The following is a 26,558-nucleotide window of genomic DNA, read 5'->3' on the forward strand; positions in this document are numbered from 1 at the left end:
AGGAATCAGAGCCCAGTTCAACAGAGGCCATTGACAAATGTCCCAAACAAGGAATTTGTCACTAAAATAGCTTAAGATACAATTACACCGATGGTATAGTTTATGCACGCGCAGCAAGATGTTCCTGAGCAGTGATGAAGGTACTGGGTGCTGGAGTTCAACTGAGAGGCTGTTAACTCGGCGAGGACTCTGCAGAACTCCAGACCACTTTAAGGTAGAGCAGCTGTAGGTCACACCTCTCCAGCTCACCACCCCTTCAAGATACAAGTGCTTCTGTTAATGCACAGGCAGCTGTGGAGGAGTGCCACTCTGGTTGCCCATCAGAAACAATTTGCCTTTCAGCCATAAGGGTAACGTGCAGTTAGCTGACAGCCCCCAGCTGTCAGCGCCTTCAGGATTTGCCTCCGTGGAGGCCAAGCTTAGCCCATGCTGGTTTTTTTCTCTCATTTTAATATCTTAACTCTTTCTTTCTGTACCCCTCCAGCACAACAAACTGAGCCTTTTCAAGGGTGGCCCTTTACAAGTAAAGTAGCTTATAAGAGGGACAAGTCTTTTAGCTACATATTTAGCATGTTAGAAATGTTCACTGATAATAATATTGATGCTAAGCGTCCATTTGGTGTTTCTCAAACCATTTCAGTGTGTTAACAAAGACTCATCCTGGTATAACGGGAAGAACAACTAGTCTGGACTAGTCACAGCATCTGCACTAACTAGTTTATGACCCTGCACAAGTCACTTTCAAGACTATTGTGGATCTGGTCTGCAGGGAAAGGCAGTTACGCTAGAGTTGGATTGTCTCGCCGAGGTCTCTGTAGTATGGGCACGCTTGTCGGCATTCTCTCTTTGCTCACTCTGTTGACTTCCAGCAGCTGACAGGTGAGGTCCTAGCAAGGACCTCAGGCTTCTTTTGTTGCTAGAGGTGCTGTTTTCCTTTGAAACATTCAAGCCACACAGATAGTTTCTATGGTAACAGGTCTCTCTTATTTTTCTTGTGACGCAGATTTTTTAAAAGGTTCTTCATCGATATGCTCTTTAGGGTTGGTGATCTTCTAACCTATAGCCCCTTTGCTTGGACAAAACATTTATTTAAAGACTTTCCCCTCAGGAGTATTGTAGACACTTCTCCAAGAAGAGTAAGCAGTTGCTAGTCATACTAGCACTTGAGGTTTTAGTCTTTTAATAAAGCTTTATATAAATTAGAAGAGGAATTGTTGGATTCATTGGTTAAACAGTAATAACAAGAAAACTGATATTCTGTTAGAATCATGACATTTTATTTTACTTTTAATTTTTATTATGTAAAATTTCCAAACACAAAAGTAGACAAAATTGTATGAGGGACAGCTGTATACTTACTACCTAAATTCAAAATTAACTTTTTGTCATATTGGTATGGTCTATTCTTTTACTGAGAGCAAATCAGAGATGTGTATTTAGAGGTGAAATGTCACCCTTGAAGGTGTTTTTCTTCTTAACCGTTTATACTATCCTTAGTAAAATTACTAACTATTAATTCCTTCATATCATTTAGTACCTAATCTACATTCAGATTTCCCCAGTTGTCCCAAATGTCTTTCACTCATGATTTGTTCAAACTAGGACCCACTCAATATCCATACATTTGCATTTGATTGTTAGGTTTAAATCTAGAAAAGTTCCTACTACCCTCCTCCCCCTGATTTATCAGAGATTGTCAGCTATCCTGTAAGATATTCCACCTTTGAGATTTGTGTGATTCTTTTCTTCTTGTTTTCATTTAATTTGTTTCTCTATCCCTCATATTCCTAGAAACTGGAAGTTAGGTCTAAAGACTTGATTAAATTCAGGGAAAACATTTTTATTAGGAATGCTGTTTTCTTCATGCAATGTCACAATCAGGAGAGACACAATATTTGGATCTTGAAGATTGTAAGACTCTAGTTGGTTTGAAAAGCTATCTTTTACTGGTTTCCTAGGATAAACTTCCATAGAGAAGTTCCTTTTTTTAAAAAAAGCCTTTTTATTAGTTTGAAGATTTAATGTGATTCCCCTTTCCCCTGAAACTGTTCCAGTTTGATTTCGAAAAGTAAAGGTCAAAGTAGCATTAAATTACTGAATTTTCCTGCATATAAACCAAATAAATAGTTGGTTAAACAGTATTTTGCGACTGAGGTGCACCAGCTCTGGGCTCTAGCAGATGGTTGGTATCAGGCCACTCTTTCTAGCTGCTCTCCTGGGCTGGCAGTTAGCTTGACCCTCTCTTCTCCTTCAGCCTCCATATACATAACTATTGATATTTTATTTTTCTTTTAAAGAATCAGATTTGCTCTCTTCATTTCCTTTGCTGTTCTAGGCCTTGTCACCTCATGGCTGCAGCAACTCCTGATTTGGCTTTCCAGCCACTGGGCTCACCAGGTTCAGACTTCTGGTGGCTTCTGGAAGTCAGAGGACAGGGGTCAAAATCCAGCCCTCACACCAGCAGTTGGCTCTTCTTCAGCAGGCACTTAGTGTTTCCAAACAGAGCATCAGTTTCCTCATCTGTCAAATGAGGATAATAACTTTTGACCAATGCAGAGTGTGGCAGGACTTGAAAGAGGTTACGAACTAAATGTAAATTTTAACTTGAAAAATGCTCTAAAGCAGAAGGGAATTTGGTTTCTGCCCAGTGCATGATCCATTCAGGCAGTGTACCTGTCCTTTTATTGTTTCCCACCTCTGTATTTCATCTCATATAGTACCTCCTTCCCTCGCGCCCTCTAGAAAACCCTCCCTTCCTTTCCTCGTATCCATCCTTAAGGCCTGGCTCAAATCTTTATCTTCAGTTTAGCCGTATTTCTTCTCCTGGCCCATAATTTTCCCTTTATGTAAACTATTGCTTTTGTAGTTTAGCTATAGTCATTCTCCAAATATTTTTACACATAGACTTCTTATTTCCTCAGATCTTAAGGTTCTTGAGGTCACAGTCTGATATATTTGTGTCCAGCTTGTAAATTAGTATAGGAGTTCTATGAAAACGTGATCATGTTACCTTTGAAACTGATTTCTAGTGCATTGGCTGTAGGGGCCAGTTGGTTTCTTAAATGGCTGATATTTTTTCTGGGAGATGGGTACAACTTTCTTGTGTGAGATCCTCCTTCCTCTATTTTTTGCTGGGCCATGTGGTCCTCTCTGCCACCCGCTCTGAAGGTGACTCCAGCTTCTTCCCTTAGTCTCTCCTCGTCACTCACCCCACCACCTCCAACCTCAGTGTCTCTTCCAGGCCTCCTTTGCAGAGCTCACAGTATTCCGTGCAAGTTGTCACCCTGTGACTTAGTGACTGTAGTGAGGGTTTATGATGAGGAATTATATTGCCCACCGTTCGGCCTTGCTGAACAGCAAATTAGAGCCAGTAGTGGGTCCATTTTCAACCATCATCCTCTCTCACCCCTTAAAAGCCTACGCTCCCAGCTTGACTGGTTATCGGAATCGTTTGGGTTTTTAAAAGACGTAATCCTGGGATCACCCCGACACCCAGTGAATCGGACTTTGTCAGGGTGGCTTGGGAAGCTGTATTTTCCAAGGCTCCCTATGATTGGCTGTATTTGGGAGCCACTGTTCTAAAAGGTGATCCCTTGTCCCTTAATCATTTGTCATGAATGATAGAGACTTGCACACCCTGCTGGTACTTATTTGTCGGATAGCATTACAAATGGTTCCATAACATCTGTCAGTGTGAAATCTCACGGCAGAAGTGAAAGTAGGATGATAAGGGATGAGCCTGTTAAAGGCTTTGAAGCAAACGGAGAGTTTATCAGATTGATGTGCTCTTTCTTTAGAACTGTACACCAGACCTTGTTACCACCATCTGTTTTGTAAATTCCATTTTCAGTTTAACAGCTGGATTGTGAAAGGTATACAGAAATATCCAATTAAAAAACTAAATTTGACAGGTGTGTATTTTTTTTAATGATTCCTTGAATACACCGTGTTTCTTTCTTTAAACAGCCTTTTAAGGATCTTATTTTCCACAAATAAGAAACTTTTACCACAGATTTTCAGAGTAGTAAACTGTGACCAGAATGAGAGTTCTTTGGCTTAGGTGACTTTGAGAGTTAATAGTATATATGATTGGGAACCTTCAGTTTTATCCATGAATAAATCTGAATAGTTTAAAACAGGTGCTTTTCTCTTCCTCAGTACAGAAAGCCACTAGCCGTTGCTGTGCACATCCCAGAAGCTGACCAGTGGAGTGGGAGGGTAATTCTGTTGTAATTTGGCATCGATTTCCAACACTCGCAGAGTTGTGCAAACCAGGAACCTGGGAGTCATGTTGAATTCCTTTTTCAAAACCATCCTCTTACTTGTGAGGACCCGGCCACCCAGGTCACAGTCTGCACAGAGCTTGAAAGAGAACTCGGGTCTCTGGACTCTTTTAACTCATTCCTTCTACTTTACCATACTACTTCTTGAACGGCTGTGCGTGTGGTTCCCTAAGAGCCAGTTAAGTCATTGTGGGTAGAGAGATTTTATGTGCTTCCATTTTCTCATTCCAGTGTTTTAATGTCTTGTAGATAAACTGTAACAAACATTACTGTTGTGATCAAGAAAAAGGTCTTAATTAACTTCATATATGAAACTTGTCTCTCAGGGAGAGATGTTGTGTTCATTACAACGGCTGCTGAGAGGATGGGAAGAGCATATTGCTACTGTATTTGCTGAAACATGCATATCCATACTCTTTTGAGGGCAGCCAGCACATTTATTTCCATAGCCTTGGCTCTGTATTTTTTCCCCAGCTTTATTAAGATATAATTGACATGTAAAATTGTATAAATTTAAGATGTGCAATGTATTGATTTGATACACTTATCTGTTGCAATATGATTACCACCCTTTTAAGATCTACTCTCTTAGCAACTTTCAAATATTTAATACAGTATTGTTAATTATAATTAGAAAGCTGTGTGTTAAATCCCCAGAATGTATTCATCTTCTAACTGGAAGTTTGTACTCTTTGACTAACCTCTTCCCATCTCCTCCACCCTCCCAGCTTCTTGGAACCACCATTATACTCCCTGATTCTACAAGTCCGGCTTTTTTAGATTCCACATGTAAGTGAGATCATACACTGTCTTTCTCCATCTGACTTATTTCACTTAGCATGATGCCCTCAAGGTCCATTCATGTTGTCTTAGCTATATTTTAGTTGCTTAGTTGCAACATGGGAATTTATCTCTGCCAAGGATGGCAGGAAGGAAAATTTCCAAAATAACCGAACTTTGACTTTCTTTGCAATGCACTGGATCTTTCCTGCTGACAAACTTGCAGTTTACGAAGTAAGTTCATGGAGCATATCAAAGCTGTGCAGCAGCTCTGCCTACTTCAGCAGATGGTGCGAATGGTTGTCTAAAGTCATCTTAGTTTCTGTCATTATGTCAGTCTGTGGAATGTTCGGGTTCATGCTTATTTTGGCCAGTTTACAAATGTTAGCTCTGTCTTGTTAAGTGCAAAAAGCTCTGCCTGTTGGAATACTAACAAAAGGTGTACTACCATGATGGAAATGACAGCAGAGATAGTGATTTTCTTTTCTCTTTTAATTTGTTTTAATGTTGCTCTTACTCATAGGACAAACTTTTCAAACAGGAGGTGGAAAGCAAAAAGTTTCAGTGCCACACTCAGGGCAGAAGCCTTTGTTTTAATGGCAGAGTGTGATTTAGGGAGGTTTCCGAAGGCGTTTGCAGCATTGCGTGAAGCAGGCTGTGCCTTTCCTGTGGAACCCTTCTCCAGTCCCGGTTCTTCTGTGCAAGGGCAACCTCAGTTTCTTGCTGTTTTTTCAGGAAAAAAAACAAAACACCAGCATGCGTATGAACTCCTCAATTTAAAAAATCTTTTTTTTATTAATGAAATATCTCAAATATACAAGAAAAAGTATAAAGAACTAATTTAGCCAACATTCATCCAATTTTAGCAAACCTTAATATTTTGCTATAATTGCTTTAAAAAATACAGATAAAGCTCATAGTTACCTCTTTCTGATCCTGCTAGCCTCCCTCTGCGGAGTTAACCACTATCCTGAATTTGATCTCTTACTCTCATGCGTGTTTTTATACTTTCATTTTATGTGTGTGTCCACAAACAACAGGTAGTATTGTTTCTACTTCATTTAAATGGACATACTCTTGTCAATGAAAAAAATTAATCAATAGCCAATCTAAGTAAGAAATGGAAAATTTTATTTGAGCCAACCTGAGGATTATAACCTGAGAGACAGTCTCTCAGAGAACTTTGAGAACTGTTCTGAAGCGGTAAGCGGGGAGGTCAGTACATATGTGATTTTGACAAAGGATAATCAAGCACACCTTTTGGTCGAAGGTTACTGCTACTCACAAGGAAGAGATACCTTAGTTAATGGTTTTAGTGCTTTTCTAAGTAAGATGTATAATTGTTCTTCTGATGCGCATTTAAATTCCTAGTATTTGTTATTACCAATAATGTTGCAATGAGAATTCTTATGTTCCCTTGGCCACATGAGTTTCTTTGGAGTCTCTTCTATTTTAAGGAAGTAAATCACAGGGTAAAGACTGAGATATTAATTAGATAAAATGGAAGATCTCTGTTTAGCTCTGGCTCTGTGTGTGGTGTGTAGGGTACTGTGTGGAAACTCCAAAGCCTTCAGCTACAACACTTACCTCCAAGGTTGGGAGAAATCAGCACAGATAACAGTGGTACCACGAAGTACAATGAAGTAAGTACTCTATGCTGGTTGAGGCAGCTCTAATGTTAGAGGGTTTGGGCCAGTGATTCAGATCTTTCTCCGATAAATCAGGTGGGCTTGTCTTTGTTAGCCCCTTGAGTTGATTTAATTCCAGCCGAGAGCGAAGAGGCCTGATGCCTTGTTAGGTCTCACTCTCTGCGTCTTGTTCTCTCTTAATTCGAAAACCAGTAAGCAGACCCCATTCCCTCTTTCCTGTCCCTTAGGATGGACGCATGTTCAGCATTCCAGGTCTTCTTCCATTGTCTTTAAATGCTGTCCTCCAGGAAGATGGGTCATCTGTGCAATTCTGACTTCCTCAGAGATCTCTAATTTTTGGTGCTGATCACAAAACATCCAGGATAATGCTAATTACTGTTACCACTCATGCAAAAGAAAGTTCCTTAGATATAATTTTCCTTTTGTGTGGAATTTCCCCTAGGAGTTTCCTTTTACCCCAGCAGAAACAGGTCTGTGTTCCTTAATATATATGATGTATCAGTAGGAGCATTTTCAAGGTGTAACGATTCTATGTAGCAGCACAGAACATGGAACACCTCAAAACAGCGGCTCTCAAAGTGTGGTTCCCAGACCAGGAGCATTAGCATCTTCCGGGAACTTGTTAAAAATGCAAATTATCAGGCTCACCCAAACCTCCTAAATCAGATGCTCTGGGGGTGGGGTCCAGGGATTTGTGTTTTAACAAGCTCACTGGGGGAGTCAGAACTCCTGCTTCAGAGGGTGCTTAAATACTTAACTCTGGGTCATTAGTGGGCCTGCCTTAATGCACTTTCAGGAAGGGACAGAATGCTTGAGGGATGGCTGCCCAGCAAGGTTGTTTGTTGTCATTGCTTAGTCATTAATGACATGAGAAAGGTATACTTTTATACTTTTTGTGTGTGGTGTTGTTATAGATAGGCCTTTAACTTTTGGAGGTGGCTTTGGTTTCTTTTATTGGTTATGACCAACAGTAGGAAATAGAATGCCATAAATCCTTGTTTCCAGGGTTACCTCCTTGCTGCTGATAACAGACAGGAAATTAAAACAATCCGTGATAGTGTTTTGTTCTTATTAGCCACAGATGGTAGCTTTCAGATATGTTGGAGCAAAACATAAATAAATATAGCAGGGAGACTTCATTACTGAAGAAAAATGATTAGGCTGGGTCAAGTTTATAGTCTGGGTCCATTTTAATGAAATGGGATACAGGCAAAGCATCAATGCCCCATTGTCACACAAAGCATCACAACGTATGGGGTCGCTAGTTGTTTTCTTTTTAGTTTAGTTTTAAGTATGTAAAACATTTACGTGATTTCAAAGTCAAAATTATGTAACAAATTTTATTCAGAGATGTCTCATTTTATCATATCCCTTTTTAGTCCTTTATGGGTAATCATTTTTATTTGCTTTTTGATTTATTCTTCTAGTGTTTCCTTTTGAAGATAAGTGTATATATGTGTGTATATGTTCGTATCTCCTTTCGACTTTTACACAAAAGGTTTCATAATATACCACAGCTTTTAAACTTTTTTTGTTTTTGTTATTTTTTTGGCCGCACTGTGCGGCACGTGGGATCTTACTTCTCCGACCAGGGATAGAACCTGTGACCCTGGCAGTGGAAGTGTGGAGTCTTAACCACTGGACTGCCAGGGAAGTCCCTGTATACCACAGTTTCTTTTAAAGTTAGCTCTATTAAGGTGTAACTTATATTCAATAAAATTTACCAACTTTATATGCACAATTTGAATTTTGACAAACTCATACAGTTGCATAGCCACCAGTACAACGAAGGTTTAGATGGTTTCCATCAACCAAAAAAAAATGTCTTCATATCCTTTTGCAGCCAATCCCTCTGTCGCACCTCTGAGGTCTCTGGTAAACTTTCTGTCTGCTTTCTATCACTATATTTGCTTTTCCTAGAATCTCACATAGTTTGTTTTGTGTGTATGTCTTTGACTTCTTTTACTTAGTATAATTCTTTGGAGGTTCAACCATCTTACTACATGTATCATTATTTTATCCCATCTTATTGCTGAGTAGTACTCCATTGCTTATATAGTCCAGTTGATGGACATTGTTCTGTTGTGTCTTTTTTTTAATTAATTAATTTTTTAAAAATTTATTTATTATTTATTTTTGGCCGTGTTGGGTCTTTGTTTCTGTGCGAGGGCTTTCTCTAGTTGCGGCAAGCGGGGACCACTCTTCATCGTCATGCGCGGGCCTCTCACTATCGCGGCCTCTCCCGTTGCGGAGCACAGGCTCCAGACGCGCAGGCTCAGTAGTTGTGGCTCACGGACCTAGTTGCTCCGCGGCATGTGGGATCTTCCCAGACCAGGGCTCGAACCCGTGTGCCCTGCATTGGCAGGCAGATTCTCAACCACTGCGCCACCAGGGAAGCCCTAATTAATTAATTTTTAAAAATTTATTTATTTATTGGCTGCACTGGGTCTTTGTTGCTGTGCACAGGCTTTCTCTAGTTGCAGCGAGCAGGGGCTACTCTTTGTTGCGCTGTGCGGGCTTCTCATTGTGGTGGCTTCTCTTGTTGTGGAGCATGGGCTCTAGGTGCACGGGCTTCAGTAGTTGTGGCTCGTGGGCTCTAGAGTGCAGGCTCAGTAGTTGTGGCGCATGGGCTTAGTTGCTCCGCGGCATGTGGGATCTTCCCAGACCAGGGCTTGAACCCGTGTCCCCTGCATTGGCAGGCAGATTCTTAACCACTGCGCCACCAGGAAAGTCCCTCTGTTGTGTTTTTTTAAAGTTTTTATTCTGAAATAATTTTAGACTTACAGAATAATGATAAAAATAGTAAGAGAGATACTATATATACCCTTTCCCCAGCCTCCTCTAATGCTAACATCTCCCATGGCCATGGTGCAATCATCAACACTATGAACGAAACTACAGGCTTTATTTGGATTTTAGTTTATCTGTTGCTTTTAGTTGTCATGTGTCTTTAGTCTCCTCTAGCGTGGACAGTTCCTTAGTCTTTCCATGTCTTTTTATTTTTTAATTATTTATTTATTTTGTTGGCCACGCCGCGTGGCCTGTGGGATCTGAGCTCCCCGACCAGGGATTGAACCCAGGCCCACAGCAGTGAGAGTGCAGTGTCCTAGTCACTGGACCACCAGGAAATTCCCTCCATGTCTTTTTAAAAAGAGTTCTTGTTTAGGTATTTTGTAGAATGTCCGTCAATTTGTGTGGTGATTAGACTGCAGTTACAGATTTTGGGGAAGAATTCCAGAGAGGTGATGTGCCCTTCTCATGGTCTTATGTCAGGAGCTACATGATATCAGTATGTCTTATTACTGGTAAAGTTAACCTTAATTATTTGATTCAAGCAGTGTCTGCCAGGTTTCTCCATAGTAAATTTATTACTTTTCCTTTTCTGCAGTCTGTTCCTTAGAAGCAAATTATTGCTTTTTAAATTCTGGTGTACATCAATGTGCATGGGAACATAGTTTAGCAACTCTCTTAATCTTAATTATAGTAATAGTAATAATGTTATCTATCGCATACCCCACCTGCATATTTCTAAACACAAGTGGATTATCTCATTTAATCCTCAGGATACCTCTTTGAAGTAGATACTTTTTTCATGCCCATTTTATAGCTGAGAAGATTGAGGCACAGAGTGCCTTGCCCAAGGTTCGGCAGTTAGCAGTGGAGCCAGATGCTAACATAAGCCTAACTTGAGGGCCAGTATTTAACACGTGCCATATGGTTGTTGTCAGAGCTTAGAATGGGGATGCTCTCATTTTTTGCCAGAGAAAACAAATGAACACTTCCTATATTTGACAATTCTCTTTTGTTCTTTAAGAAAAATTTTTTTGTTTTTACTTTCAGGAAGATTCCTTGTGTGACTAAAGATTTTAGTCAGCTATGCATGGCAGTAACATTACATTAAAATCATGGAGAACTCCAAGATACTTTGGGGAGCATTGAGGATCTATTTTTGGACTTCTTTCAAAAATAGGACTGAAGGTTAGGACAGAGTATTCAGAAGAGAAAACTGCTTTTGGAGGAGTATTTACTTAAAGAATGGCCCTGAGCCTTCTCCTCCCTGGATTTTTTTAGCCTCTCTTAACCAGGGTGTCATGTTTATCTGTGTGTCTAAACCCCACATGTTCACTTTTGTTTACCACACTAATAACTGCTGTATTACAGAGTCAGATGTGTCCCTGGATAGCCTAAATCAGGGGATGACAACTGTGGTTAAATGATAACTCAATATCTGTGAGCCTCTCTTCTGGTAGCAACGGAGCCACTGAAGGTCAGGCTGTGTGGGTGGACATTTGCACATCTTCCCTGTGACTCACTCAGCAGCCTGCCTTTCCAAGGGGAGATAGCAGTATGTGGCTACAAAGCTCTGTTCATCTCCTCCCTTCTGTCTCATGCTGTGTAGATTGGGTATCCCCAAATGCTTGAAATCACATACCTAGGTGACTTGAATGTATCTGGTCTGCCAAGTTGTTCAGATATGAGTGCAGTTTTTAAAAATAAAGTTTTTGTTTCTAAATGTCTGTTGTAAGCCTGGCCATATATGACAGAGTCCACAGGTTAAACAAGACATTGTTCATCACCCAAAGCCAACCTGGACAGGCACACACATAGAAACTATAGAATTAATTTCCTTAGGAAGGGAGGAGGAAGGCAACTATTTAGAATGAGTCTGATGCTTGCATACAATAACTAGAAAATTTTATAAGAATAGAAAATTATTTGGGGTGGTAATAACAGAGGTCAAGTTTATGGGTATCTGGATCTAGCTTCAGAAATCAGAGAGGTAAGAATTGGTTTTTTCTCAGACATAGTTTTCTACACATTTGTTATAGAGAAAGTGTTAGGTACAGGAAAATGTAAGGAAGAAAGTGAAAGTAGACCATTCCTATCACCAGAAATACCCACTCTTTTGTTTTTGCATAATCTATCTCCTTTCTTCCCTCCCTCTTTTTCTCTTCCTCTCCTATGCTACAAATACATTGGTAATCCTGCATTTTTTATGTAATACCACATCATAAGGATTTTCCCCACCATTTAAAGAAAAAGGCTTTGCTAATGTGGTGGGAGAAAAATAACTAGTTTTAATTTGCATGCCATTAATATTTTAGTTAGGATTAACATTCTTATGTTGACTGTCAATTTACACGTACCTACAAGGTGTTAGCTTTTCTATTCTTTATCTTACTATAAAATTGGAAACGTTACTAAAGCAAGCCTCTGATTTCAGATGTCCTAAACGATGCTATATTTGATGAAGATCATGATGAGATGGTGATTGTGAAGGACATAGACATGTTTTCCATGTGTGAACATCATCTAGTTCCATTTGTTGGAAAGGTAAGTTTTTCTATATTGTTTCCTAACAGTGTTTAAAAGCACAATCACAGTTTTAAAGTTAGGATAATTATATTTTAAATTGTCACCTGCTAATTCCTAATATCCCAGATATTTAGAATTACACATAAACATTTACTCTTTATCAACCCTACTAATCTAATAGCTGGAAATTAACAAAATAAAAACAAAGTAGCAGAAGGCCCTCTGGGCAAGCATTTCACAGTAAATACCATGTTAATAGGTTAAAATAATGAGATTAAAAAGACCATCTTTTTTTTTTAGGTAGCTGCTGCAGGCTCTGAAAACCTTTGCCCTTTATTTTGACTTGATCCAAGATATACTTTTGTATAATATGACATGAGCAGTAATGATTGCAGAATTTCTTGTGGCAGAGGTTACAGTATTAGTGGGTTTAATTTGTTTCCAACCCTTTCTATTTTAGGAAAAATGAATCTGTGAGCTAGATAATGTTATCTAGTTTGCTGTAGTTAAACCTACTTTTGAGAACATGTGGGTTACCAAGAGTTGTCCTTTTCTCTTCCCTCCCCGCATATCATAATTTTATTTTATTTTGACTTTTTGTTAATAATTTTCAAATAGAAGACTTACAGGAAATTGTGGTATGAATATCTAAACACCCATCACCTAAATTTAATGTGTTAACATTTGCTTCATATTTTTTTGTTAAAGTATTTTTTCATTTCTTATAGAAGTGAAACGTAGAAAAATGCACAAATCATTAGGGTATTTCCTACTACCTCACAGATCAAGGACTAGAACATTATCAGTGTCCTAGAAGCTCACCTTGTGCCCCTTGTTAATCCCTAACCCATCTTGTCCACACAGGTAACCAGTATATGGATTTGTAACATTATAGATTGATTAGTTTTGCTTGTTTTTCAGTTACTATATATAAATAGGTGGGGTCTACAGAATGTACTGTTTTGTGTTTCGCTTCTTTTGTTCCATATTGAAAGAGTCCTTGATGTTAGGTTATTGCCTATCATTATATTTTCATTGCTATATATAATTCCATTGTACAAACATACCACAATTTATTCTGTTCTTGGAGGACATTTGTATTGTTTCCTCTCTCTCTCTGTTTGGGTTTTTTGGTTGTTGTTGGTGGTGTTTTTTTTGTTTTTGGCTATTACAAACAGTACTGCTACCAGCATTCTTTTGGTGCACAGATGCATGCATTTCTTTTTTAAATTTTTATTTATTTTTTAATTTTCTGAAATTATTTATTTATTTATTTTTAATTTATTTACCGAGCCACACAGCATGCGGGATCTCAGTTCCCTGACCAGGGATTGAACCTGGGCCACGGCAGTGAAAGCCCAGAATCCTAATCACTAGGCCACCAGGGAACTCACTAATTTATTTTTTAATTTAAGTGTAGTTGATTTACAATATTGTATTAGTCTCAGGTGTACAGTAAAGTGATTCAGCTGTATGTATGTGTGTGTGTGTGTGTGTGTGTATATATATGTATTTCAGATTATTTTCCATTCTAGATTATTATAAGATATAGAATATAGTTCCCTGTGCTATACAGTAAATCCTTGTTACCTATGTATTTTATGTATAATAGTTTGTATCCTAATTTATCCCTTTCCCCTTTGGTAACCATAAGTTTGTTTTCTGTGTCTATTAGTCTGTTTCTGTTTTGTCTATACATTCATTTGTATTATTTTTAAGGTTCCACATATAAGTGATATCATATGATATTTGTCTCTCTCTGTCTGACTTACTTCACTTAGTATTGTATTCTCCAGGTCAACCCACGTTGCTGCAAATGGCAATACTTTATTCTTTTTTATGGCTGAGTCACAGTCCATTGTATACATATACCGTACCTTCTTAAACCAATTGTCTGTTGATGGACACTTGGGTTGTTTCTGTGTCTTGGCTATTGTAAATAGTGCTGCTCTGAACATTGTGGTGCATGTATTTTTTTGAGTTAGAGTTTTAATCTTTTCCGGATGTATGCCCAGGAGTGGGACTGCTGCATCATATGGTAACTCTAGTTTTTGAAGGAACCTCCATAGTGGTTGCACCAATTTACATTCCCACCAACAGTGTAAGAGGGTTCCCTTTTCCCCACACCCTCTCCAGCGTTTATTATTTGTAGACTTTTTGATGATGGTCATTCTGATCAATGTGAAGTGATACCTCATTGTGGTTTTGATTTGCATTTCTCTAATAATTAACATGTTGAGCATTGTTCATGTGCCTGTTAGCCATCTGTGTGTCTTCTTTGGAGAAATGCCTATTTAGACCTTCTGCCCATTTTTTGATTGGGTTTTTTTTTTCAATATTGAGTTGTATGACTTGCTTGTATATTTTGGATATTAACCCCTTGTCGGTCACATCGTTTGCAAATATTTTCTCCCATTAGGTAGGTTGCCTTTTTGTTTTGTCGATGGTATTCTTTGCTGTGCAAAAGCTTGTAAGTTTGATTAGGTCCCATTTGTTTATTTTTGCTTTTATTTCTTTTGAATTGGGAGACTGATCTAAGAAAATATTGCTATGACTTATGTCAGGGAATGTTTTGCCTATGTTCTCTTCTAGGAGTTTTATGGTGTCATGTCTTATATTTAGGTCTTTAAACTATTTTGAGTTTATTTTTGTGTACAGTGTGAGGGAGTGTTCTAATTTCATTGATATACATGTAGCTGTCCAGCTTTCCCAACACCACTTTTTGAAGAGATTGTCTTTTCTCCATTGTATATTATTGCCTCCTTTGTCGTAGATTAATTGACCATAAGTACATGGGTTTATTTCTGGGCTTCCTGTCCTGTTCCATTGATCTATGTGTCTGTTTTTGTGCCAATACTATGCTGTTTTGATTACTGTAGCTTTGTAGTATTGTCTGAAGTCTGGGAGAGTTATGCCTCCAGCTTTGCTCTTTTCCCTCTAGAATTGCTTTGGCAATTCTAGATCTTTTGTGGTTCCATATAAATTTTAGTATTACGTGTTCCAATTCTGTGAAAAATGTCATGGGTATTTTGATAGGGATTGCCATTAAATCTGTAGATTGCTTGGAGTAGTATGGCCATTTTAACAATATAAATTCTTCTAATCCAAGAGGATGAGATATCTTTCCATTTCTTTGAATCATCTTCAATTTACTTACTTTATCAATGTTTTATAGTTTTTAGCATATAGGTCTTTCACCTCCTTGGTTAAATTTATTCCTAGGTTTGTTTTTTTTTTTAATTGGATGTGATTTTAAACAGAATTTTTTTAACTTTCTCTTTCTGATATTTCATTGTTAGTGTAAATAAATGCAACAGATTTCTGTATATTAGTCTCATATCCTGCTACCTTGCTGATTTCTTTTATTCTGATAGTTTTTGTGTGGAGTCATTAGGGTTCTCTATATAGAGAACTGTGTCATCTGCAAATAGTGACAGTTTACCTCTTTACTTCCAGTTTGGGTACCTTCTCTTTTTCTTATCTGATTGCTGTGGCTCGGACTTCCAATACTATGTTGAATAGGAGTGGTGAGAGTGGGCATCATTGTCTTATTCCTGAATTTAGTGGGAAGGCTTTAAGCTTTACACTGTTGAGTATTATACTGGCTGTGGGTTTGTCTTAAATGGCTTTTATTATGTTGAGATATGTTCCCTCTATATCCACTTTGGTGAGAGTTTTTGTCATGAGTGGATGTTGAATTTTATCAAATAATTTTTCTGCATCTATTGAGATAATCATGTGGTTTTTGTCTTTCCTTTTCTTAACGTGGTGTATCACATTGATTTGTATGTTGAACCATCCTTGCAACCCTGGAATGAATCCAACTTGATCATGTTGTATGATCCTTTTTATGTATTATTGGATTCAGTTTGCTAACATTTTGTTGAGGATTTTTGCATCTATAGTCATCAAAGATATTAGCCTGTAATTTTCTTTTATTTGTAGTGTCTTTGGTTTTGGTATTAGGGTGATGGTGGCTTCCTAGAATGAATTTGAGAGTGTTTCCTCCTCTTCAGTCTTTTGGAATAGTTTGGGAAGGATAGGTGTAAGTTCTTCTTTGTATGTTTGGTAGAATTTCCCCAGTGAAGCCATCAAGTCCTGGACTTTTGTTTGCAGGGAGGTTTTGTTTTTAAATTTTTTATTACAGATTCTGTTTCACTTCTAGTAATTGGTCTGTTCAAATTATCTTTCTTCTTGACTCAGTTTTGGCAAGCCATAGGTTTCTAGAAACTTGTCCTTTTCTTCCAGGTTGTCCAATTTGTTGGTATACAACTGTTTATAGTATTGTCTTATGATTTTTTTTTTTTTTTTGGTATTTCCACAGTATTGGTTGTTATTTCTCCTCTTTCACTTCTTGTATAGTTGGGTCCTCTCTCTTTTCTTCTTGGTGAGCCTGGCTAGAAGTTTGTCTATTTTATCTTTTCGAAAAACCAGCTCTTGGTTTTATTGATCTTTTCTGTTTTTTAAAAATCTCTATTTTATTTATTTTCTTTCTGATCTTTCTGATTTCCTTCCTTCTGCTGACTTTGGGTTTTGTTTGTTCTTCTTTTTCTAATTCTTTAGGTGATAGGTTAGGTTGTTTGAGATTTTTCTTATTTGAGGAAATCCAGTATTGCTATGAACTTCTCTCTTAGAATGCTTTTGCTGCATTCCATAGATTTTTGTAAGGTTGTGTTTTTATTGTTGTTTGTCACAAGGTATTTTCTGATTTCTTCTTTGATTTCATCATTGACCTATTGGGTTTGTAGTAGCATGTTATTTAGCCTCCATGTGTTTTTTTTTGTTTTGTTTTTTCCTGTTTTTCTTTGTGGTTGATTTCTCATGTCATACCATTGTGGTCAAAAAAGATGCTTGAAATAATTTCTGTCCTCTTAAATTTGTTGAGGTTTGTTTTATGACCTAGTATATGGTCTATTCTAGAGAATGTTCCATGTGTGCTTGAAAAGAATTTTTTTTTTAATGTAATATCCATCCTATAGATATCAGTTAAGGCCAACTGGTCTAGTGTCATTTTAGGAACTCTGTTGCCTTATTGATTTTCTGTCTGGAAGATCTATACATTGATGTCAGTGAGGTGTTAAAAGTCTCCTACTATTATTGTATTCCTGTCACTTTCTACCTTTGTTAGTATTTTTATATATTTAGGTATTCCAGAATGGGTGCATATATGTTAATGAGTATAATATCCTCTTCTTGTATTGATCCCTTTATTATATAATGTCCTTGTCTTTCTTTATGGACTCTGTTTTAAAGTGTATTTTGTCCAATATGAGTATTGCTACCTCTGTTTTCTTGTCATTTCTATTTGGATGAAATATCTCTTCTCATCCCTTCACTTTCAATCTGTGTGTGTATTTTGCCCTGAAGTGAGTCTCTTGTAGGCAGCGCATTTTAGTTTCTTGTCTTTTCATTGTCTGCCGCTCTATGTCTTTTGACGGGAGCATTTAGTCCATTGACATTTAAAGTAATTATTGATCGGTATGTACTTATTGCCATTTGAAACCTTGTTTTCCAGTTGATTTTGTAGTTCTTCTTTGTTCATCTCTTTGTTTTTCCTTTTGTGGTTTGATGGTTCTTTTTTATATTATGCTTGAGTTCCTTTCTTTTTTGGTTGTTGTGAATCTGTCGTATGTTTTTGATTTGTGGTTATCCTGGTTTTCAAGTATGTTGACCCATAACTATATCTACTTGCTTTAAACTGATAGTCATATCATATAAGTTTGAACATGTTCTAAAAGATCTACATTTTTATACTCGCCTTTCCCATATTTTATGGCTTTGATGTCCCATTTTACATCTTCATGTTTATTCTTTTGCTGTTAATTGTAGTTATAATTGCATTTACAAATTTTTTTGATTTTTTTGCAGTGTAAATAATGTAAACATTATTTACAATGTCATCTTAGTTTCAGGTGTACAGCACAGTGATTCAGTTATTGTTTTTTAATCTATGTACTGGCTTATTTAAGTGATCTTCAATCCTTTTATATATTTGCTTTTCTTTTTTTATATATTTATTTTTGGCTGCATCAGGTCTTAGTTGTAGCATGTGGGATCTTTCATGGCGGCATGCAGGCTCTTCATTGTGGCGCTTGGGCTTCTCTGTAGTTGTGGCACACAGGCTCCAGAGCGCATAGGCTCTGTAGGTGCGGCACACAGGCTCATTAGTTGTGGAGCATGGACTCAGTTGCCCCATGGCATGTGGGATCTCAGTTCCCTGACCAGGGATCGAACCCATGTCCCTTGCATTGGAAGGTGGATTCTTAACCACTGGACCACCAGGGAAGTCCCATATATTTGCTTTTCCTATTGTGATTTTCCCCTATCCTATAGATTTTTTTTTTAATTGAGAACATTTTTTTAAATTAATTAATTTTGGCTGCATCGGGTCTTCACTGCTGCACACAGGCTTTCTCTAGTTGCGGCGAGCGGGGGCTACTCGTTGCAGTGCGTGGGGTTCTCATTGTGGTGGCTTCTCTTTGTTGCGGAGCATGGGCTCTAGGCACGCAGGCTTCAGTAGTTGTGGCTCGCAGGCTCTAGAGCACAGGCTCAGTAGTTGTGGTGCATGGGCTTAGCTGCTCCGCGGCATGTGGGATTTTCCCAGACCAGGCCTCAAACCCGTATCCCCTGCATTGGCAGGTGGATTCTTAACCACTGCACCACCAGGGAAGTCCCCTTATAGATCCTTGCTTCTCTGCTATTTAGAGAAAACCATTCAATATTTCTTTAAGGGTAGGTTTAGTATTGCTGAATTCTTTTAGTTTTTGCTTGTCTGAGAAATTCTTTCTCTCTCCTATTCTAAATTATATTCTTGCTGGGTAGAGTTGCAGGTTTTTCCCTTTCAGGACTTTGAATATATCATGCCACTCCCTTCTGGCCTGCAAAGTTTCTGCAGAGAAATCTGCTGCTAGCCTTATGGGGGTTCCCTTGTAACTATTTTTCTCCTGCTGCCTTTAGAATCCTTGCATCAACCTTTGCCACTTCAATTATGATATATCTTGGTCTGGGTCTGTTTGTGTTCATCTTGTTTGGAACCCTCTATCCTTCCTGTACCTGAATGTATTTCATTCTTTAGGTATGGAAAGTTTTCAGCCATAATTTCTGATACATTTTTGATATTCTCTCTTTTCTCCTTCTGAAACCCCTGTTACGAGTTGGTTGGCACACTTTATATTATCCCATAGTTCTCACATGGTGCTTTCTTTTTTTTGTTTGTTTGTCTTTCCGTCTGCTGTTCTGATTGGATGATTTCCATTATTCTATCTCTCAGATCACTTATTTGTTCTGTTTTATTGCTTCTAGATTGGTTTTTATCTTGGGAATTGAGTTGTCTAATTTTGATTGATTGCTCTATAGTTTCTAATTCCTTGTTACAGTGATCTGCATTTCCATCTATAATCCTTTAGCATTTTTATTACCTATTTTTTAAACTTGGGGTCTAGTTGACTGGTAAAGCCTGTTTCATTATTAGTTCTTTCAGGGGATATCTCTTGTCCTTTTAATTGGGAGTAGTTCCTCTGCTTTTTCATTTTACTTAACTGTTTCTCCTAAATTCATAAAGTTAATCTACTGTGGTCTTGAAGGGCTGTTTTAATGTGGGAGTGTGCTTGTGTAGACTGTGTGAGTCCTGTATTTTTGATGCAAGGGCTGTTTTTGGTATGCATGCCAGCCACGTCTTTCCTCAAAATGTACTGGCCATCATCCTCCTGATAGCGGATGTGATTGGTGGCGTGTCCAGAGCCTGAGCTGGATGTCGGGTGGGGTCTCCTCTTTGCTCCGTGGCTGTGACACACGGGGTGGGGTGTGCTCCCCAGTTGTTGGAGCAGAAGCCCAGAGGGTCAGGTTCAGTAAGGCTCCATGGCCCTTGAATGCATGCCCTGTCTCAAAGCATGTGGCTGCTGAAGCAGGTGAAGCCCACATGGTCACAGTGAACCCAGGCACCGCCCACGCAGGTGTCTGCACCTCTGCTCAGCAACAGCCCAAGGCCATGTCCCTTTCTCCGTTGTGTTCGTCCCAGGCCTAGCTCTAGGCTGTGATGTGGAGTGGGCTGGTGCAGGGGGCCAGGGTGCGATGACTGCAGGAATCCAGGTGGTTGTGCTGCTGCCTGGGACCTGGGCTGCCTCTGTGGTGGACCTCTTCCAGGACCTATCTGCCCCAGATCTGGCACCGAGCTGTAGTGTGGGGTGGGCAGACCTGGAGTGCTCCTGGCAGGTAGTGAGCCACTGTTTACTCCTCCCCAGAGGCTGTCCACCCAAGACGTTTCTGTGGTGCCACCCAGTGTGTGTGCTGACCAAGTCCGCCATGGCTGGACTGCCCCTACCATGTGAATGCTGACAGTAGACTTCGAGGTTTGGCCCCGACCACACCCCAGGCCCTCTGGACTGTCTCTTTGCAGCTAGGCTGGGTCCTCTCTCAGGACTTGTCCATCCGGGATTCAGTGCCTAAGCCCTGTGTGTACTAGCAGCACCCCTCCCAGCCCTGGCAAGCGTTTTGGACTGGAAGTGTGGCCAGGTGGGTGCCAGCGGTGCCCTCTCTCCCCTGATTGCTTGCTGGCCAGCCAGCTTGCGCACTCCTTGCAAGCAGAGTCCAGGCCCCTCTAGCCCCTCTGTCTATTCCAGCAAACCTCCCAGTAGGCAAGGGGGCCCCTCAGGGCTTGGGCCTGCCCCTGTGGACCTTCCCTCCTTCACAGATCCCTCCCAGGGGCACCGGTCCTGTCCTGATGCCTTTTTTTTTCCCCATCCTACCTGGTTACACAGAGAACTTTCTTATAGCTTAGGTTATATAAGAAATCTGCCAGTTTCCGGTTGGTTTTCTGTATGAATTGTTCCATGTGTAGATGGATTTTTGATGTGCTTGTTGGGGGAGATGAGCTCTACGTCCTCCTGCTCCGCCATCTTGATCCTCCTCTTGCATGCATTTCTATGGAATATACCTAGGAGTGGATGCACAGGGATACAGGGTATACCTGTGTTCAACTTATTAAATACAGACTTTTAGTTTTCCAAATTGGTTGTACCAGCTTACATTTCATATACTCTCATGAGTCCTAGTCACTTCACATCCTCATCAACATTTGGCACTTTCAGTCTTTTTAAGTTTAGTATTCTGATGTGTGTGTGGTGGTATCTCTTTTTAAAACCTTTTATTACAGAAAATTTCAAACATATCTAAGAATAGGTATGTTAGTATATAACGTTCCATGTTCCCATCAACCAGTTTCAACAGTTATCAGTAAAGGACCAATCTTGTTCTATATACGTCCCCCACTGGACTATTTTGAAGCAAATCCTAGATAACATTGGTTTTTTTCTATAATTTCTTCCAGCATATTTCTCTAAAAGATAAGGATTTTTTTAAGAAACATAACTGATTTGATTATCAACCTAAAAAGTTGGCAGTAAATCCTTCAATATATTGAAGTATGTTATAGACAACATGACTCTTCATTACTAATTATTACTACCTATCTCTAAAATATTCTTACTTATCCTCAGTAGCACTACCATAGACAAAAGTAACGGTAATTCCTAAATAGCATCTAATAACTAACTGATATTTACATGTTTCCAGGTGTCTCAGCTGTCTTGTTGGTTTAAACCAGAATCCAAATAAGGGTTACACATTTGCACTCGCATTGCATTTGGTTGTTATGCATCTTAAGTCTCTTAATCTACAATAGTCTCCTCTGCCAGCCCCACCTCCAGCCCCACCCCGATGACGTTCTTTACTGGAGAAACTAGGCCAGTTGTTCTGTAGAGTGTCTCGGTTTCTGGATTTGCTCCATTCAATCTCTGCATTTTTCTAGAAACTGGATTAGATCTAAAACTTCCTAAGTTTAAGGTTAAACATATTTGACAAGAGTAGTTCATCGGGGTGCTGAGGATTCCATGTTCCATCACATGAGGAGGTATATATGGTCTGGTAGTCCCACAACTAATGATGCTGGGCTGTGACAGCAGGGCTAAGGATTTTCAGAAATGAGGGAACCTTTGAGCTCATGGCTACCTTTTATTTTAAGTGAGAATATCAGGCCCAGGAAGCTGTGAATTGTCCAAGAGGACATAGGGAGTTAGTGACTTGGCTGGGGTCAGACCCAGGAACTTGATCCTGTACTCAGCCTCTCTCCACTATATCCTCCTACCTTCTGCTCTGATTACTTCTGTGTCTGTGTTCTTACTAACTCGGCTTTTAAACATATTGTTCAGTGATGATTGCCTAAAGTGGCCACTTACAGGAATTCCCTGGTGGTCCAGTAGTTAGGTCTCCGCGCTTTCACTGCCAAGGGCCCAGGTTCGATCCCTGGTCAAGGAGCTAAGATCCCACAAGCTGCACGGCGTGGCCAAAAAAAATAAAAAGTGACCATTTAGATGACAGGATCTTTGGGAAGACTAAAAATAGTATAAACAAATAAATTATAGCTCTGTATATAAGTATATAAATTTCAAGTGGTACTTCTGTACCTTGGTTCTATGGGAAAGTTTCAACTCTAATTTTTCTTTGAAATACCCAGTGTTCAGGTGCTACTTAACTTTCTCCTTCTGCTGAGCAGGAAGGCAATGAATTGGTATTCTCAGACTCCCAAAGCATAGTGCCTAATAGATGAAAAAAAAAAAAAACAAAACCACTAATTACTCCTGGCTTATTCAAGTGTACAGTAAATATTAGGTGAACAAATGCAACAAATGCTGGCAAACCATGATGCAAATGAGTTGATCATTTTATATTAGGTAAATTGATTGCCTATAAGTGACCATTTATTAATCTTTTTGGAGAACTAATATTCTCTCATACTTAACACTTGGCTGAAAGACATGTAACTTCTTCATGTTAGATATTAATCAGTGCTTTTTAAGATTATAAAAATGGCTTTGCCTTATAGTAGGTCCTACAAGAACTTAGGTCTTAGGATCCAGATTCTTTCTGAGTCACAACTTGTAGCTGTGTCCTTTTCTTCCTGTCAGGAGGATGGTGTTCTCTAGCAGCTTAGAAATGGGACTGCCCAGGATGGCAAAGAGCACAGAGACCCTCTTTCTGTGCAACAGGGCAAGATTTTTAAGGCCACCATGACGTGTAGAATGGCAATATTTATACTTACAGTTTCAGCCATTTAAAGGAGGTTTTCTTAGCTACATTTTAATGTTGCTGTGGGATAATTAACACTTTCCTGAGAAAGTTTCCCATCAACAGAGGAAAGATTTTAAGAATTGCATCAAGAGCTTAACTTCACCAGGAAATACCACGACTGTACTTCAAATTTGTCATTTTATTAATAGTCATTCTTATTTTCCTTTTACTTAATTTATGTGATTTTTTAACGGCTTATGTAAGTGCTTCATTTTCTATGTCTTAAAGCTTCTAAATGTTTTAAAAATATGTTTTCATTGTGTTGAACTGCATTGTAAGTATACTGTATTATGTTTCCTTTCGTCACAAAGAAGTACTGTGTTTTCACTTAGCTCATGATTTCTGTCTCTTCTCTGAAGGTCCATATCGGTTATCTTCCTAACAAGCAAGTTCTTGGCCTCAGCAAACTTGCTAGGTAAGTATGACTGTGTAGTGAATAAGATGACAGGTGTACAGGACCTGCCCCTACATGGTGAGAATCTTATCAGGCTTTGTCTCTTGATCAGTGTGGATCTAACTTGGAAGGTACATTCCAACTTACTTCATAGTTGCAGAGACAATATATAGACAATAAGTATAGTCTAAGACAGACTAAGAGGACCTGAAAACACAAATGCCCTTTCCTTCTTGCTCCCCTATTGCCTGCCTTCCTTCTCCACCTCCCACCTGCACATCCTTGAAGCCTTACCTCACACTTCTCTCAGCAGAGCCTTCGCTGACTGGAGAGCACCTGAGGGTGCATTCAGTTCAGCCCCCATTCTTTAAGGGTGGTTTAGCTAACTGCGGGGGAGAGGAAACCGGCACAGAGGTCTAACTGCACTGCACTTTAATGTGGGGGCCTCAACCCTGCCTTCCACTCTACCTGAGTACCTCCACACATCTCTGCATCCTGTAGGGCCAGTTGGTTCACATCTGGTTCTGTTGCTTCTACAGACCCAAGACCATGCCTTCCTTGGCTTTTTCAGCTTCTTTTTTTTTTCCCCTCAGCTCTATTCTGGGACAATACTAACTCTCTCTTTATTTCTTTCTGCTACAGTCTTTTTTCATTCTTTATCCTGTGGGTTCTGGCCTTTGCTATCATTTTTGAGTTTTAGGAAAGAGTGGTGATATATACAAACATGGTCTCCTGTGTTTAACTAGAAGTCAAACTGAGGGTCAGTGTTCATATATCTCTGATAGGGACAATAAACTACTGGGGACTAGACCTAAATACCCTTTTGTGTAGTTTCCTTGTATAGAGTTAGCGAGTTGTGGGTGATGGGAAAATACTGGGAGGTGTATGTGTTAAAAGAGAGTTAAAATGAAGGAGTAGGTAATGAAATGCTGTCAAGAGTCCCCCTCCTTCTAAAAATAAGCCAAGCTAAGTTTGGATAACTTGATTGAGGTGAAAGTGACCATATCAAAATTGGAATAAACATACCTTTGTGACCAACTGACTCTCTGTGGCTCTGATATGTTCCTGCTTCTTCTCCACTTAGACAATCCTGAAATGGTGGTCCAGATCTTTTTCAATTCTGTGTTGGACTCTGTAAACACCACCCCTGCAATCTGATGCCTGCTCTCCACAGCTGTTCTTTTTACTTTGTTTTCACTTCCACTTTCTTACTCATTTCTTCTAGGGATTAAGGAGAAAGTAGGTAGAAGAGAGAAATTTAACTTCCCTAGTTTCTGACTACTTTCCCTAGTTTTATTCCTACTCGGCAATCTCAGTACCAGACAGGACTACTTGGTACCATGAAAGGATGTTATTACATCATAACTATAATTGCTTCACTGCAATCAGGCTCTTAATACAAATACGCAAACATGTTGGTGCCTTTCAGTGATCTGTACCCAATGGTGGTGCCAAGGAGTGGCTGAAAAATAGTATTGGTGGTGATGGGGGTAATCAACCTTATTATAATTTCTATTAGCAACCTCCTCTCCAATAACTTACTCCCAAGCGATAAAGTTATATCAGCTGAATACAAGTGTCTTTATTATAATTGATTATTCTTACTGTTTTATAATACATAGTCTAAGATCAGCAGGCTTGCTGTGCAAACATAGCTGTAGGCTCACTCCCCTGGTTCCCTCTCTTCCAGCAAGATTGCCAATCCTACACCTTATATAGAAATCCTGGCACTGCTCCTGCCTGTATCAGACTGCCCATGTGTGAAAGGTGTAGCATAGACAGTTTTCATATTATAAAAAGCTTGGCAGACCACACTAGGCCATGGTCTTAATGTAAGCCGTCTTCTCTAGAAGACCACACTATGTAGGCCATGGGTAACACTTTATAGAAATGGATTTGAGAGTGATCTAGTGAGATCTTGGAAAAAGTGGTGACTTGGGGGTAGAAGGGAATAGTCTTTGGTTATTTCCTTTCCTAGTGAAAGGAAAAGCTCTCCAATAATTAAGCTTTTATGAACAATACAAAGGAGTTAATTATTAGCATGGGGATTTGTCCTTACACTAATAGGATTAAAACGTAAGAAAAAAAAATGGAGCAGTAAACCAAAGAACTGAACTCAGATATTTTGTAAAAATTTTGAATAAAGGGTCTATTAAATGAAACAGGAGACTAAGATATTATCCAACTTCTTATTCCTTATGAGAAGTTGGAATATTTAGGGAGTGAAGAGGAATAAATAAGGCTAAATGTCTTAGCAAAACTTCACTGCTCATTTTAATCTTGTATGTGAAGTTTGTTATATGCTTGCCTTTAAACGAATGACCTTTCAGTGCCAGGGAAGTCAAATATCAAACAGTAAAGCTTTAAGTAACAAGAAAATGCCAAAAGTGAGTTGATCTGGTTTAACTCTAGTAGAATTCTAGAGTGAATTTAGTTTGAATAGAAATTCCTTCTATTGCTGAAAATCCATTGAACATGTATTCATTTTCTTGAATTAGAAAATTGAGTGAACACAATTAAATCTTGAATATAGAATTGCAGTGCCTCAGGTAGCCGTGGTTCAACTGTTGGGCACCTCCTGTGAAAGGACAATGTGCCAGTTATCGTGGCCGCTAGAGAGAAGTAGGACAGAGCCACTGCCCTCAAGGAGAGCGGACAGAACTCGGCAGCAGGTGCCACAGACGTGCCTGGTTAGGAGGTCTGAGTTCAGAGAAGGCAAGATGGCGTTGGCCTGGCAGGACTGAGGAGACCCAGAGGTAGAGGGCTGAACAGAATTCTGAACAGAAGAGAAATTCCTGTAGGTATAGTGAATGCATAAACAAAGGCAAATCAGAGGGTAGGAGCAAGGCATCTTGCAGTGGATGGGGAGCAGGTTGATTGATAGAAGAGATTTAGGCAGAGGTGACTGGGAGATAGTTAACAAGGGTAGATTAGATCACAAAGGGAACATTAGATTACAAAGGGAACATTGTTTTCCTGTTTCTCTATGCTATAAAAGTAACATACCAGTTA

The 26,558-nt window shown here is 39.2% G+C and overlaps 1 protein-coding gene across 1 annotated transcript in view; it reads left to right on the top strand.

The window, feature by feature from the left end:
- GCH1 (GTP cyclohydrolase 1) overlaps positions 1 to 26,558 on the top strand; it is a 66,816-nt gene that overhangs the window by 24,562 nt on the left and 15,696 nt on the right. Inside the window, exons 2-3 of the mRNA XM_082450497.1 lie at positions 11,937 to 12,046; positions 23,512 to 23,567. Coding sequence (XP_082306623.1) covers positions 11,937 to 12,046; positions 23,512 to 23,567 — 166 coding nt within the window. The remainder of the gene's footprint in view (positions 1 to 11,936; positions 12,047 to 23,511; positions 23,568 to 26,558) is intronic.

The sequence above is a fragment of the Balaenoptera physalus genome (assembly GCF_965194825.1).
Source record: "Balaenoptera physalus genome assembly, chromosome: 2".
NCBI classification, from domain to species: Eukaryota; Metazoa; Chordata; class Mammalia; order Artiodactyla; family Balaenopteridae; genus Balaenoptera; species Balaenoptera physalus.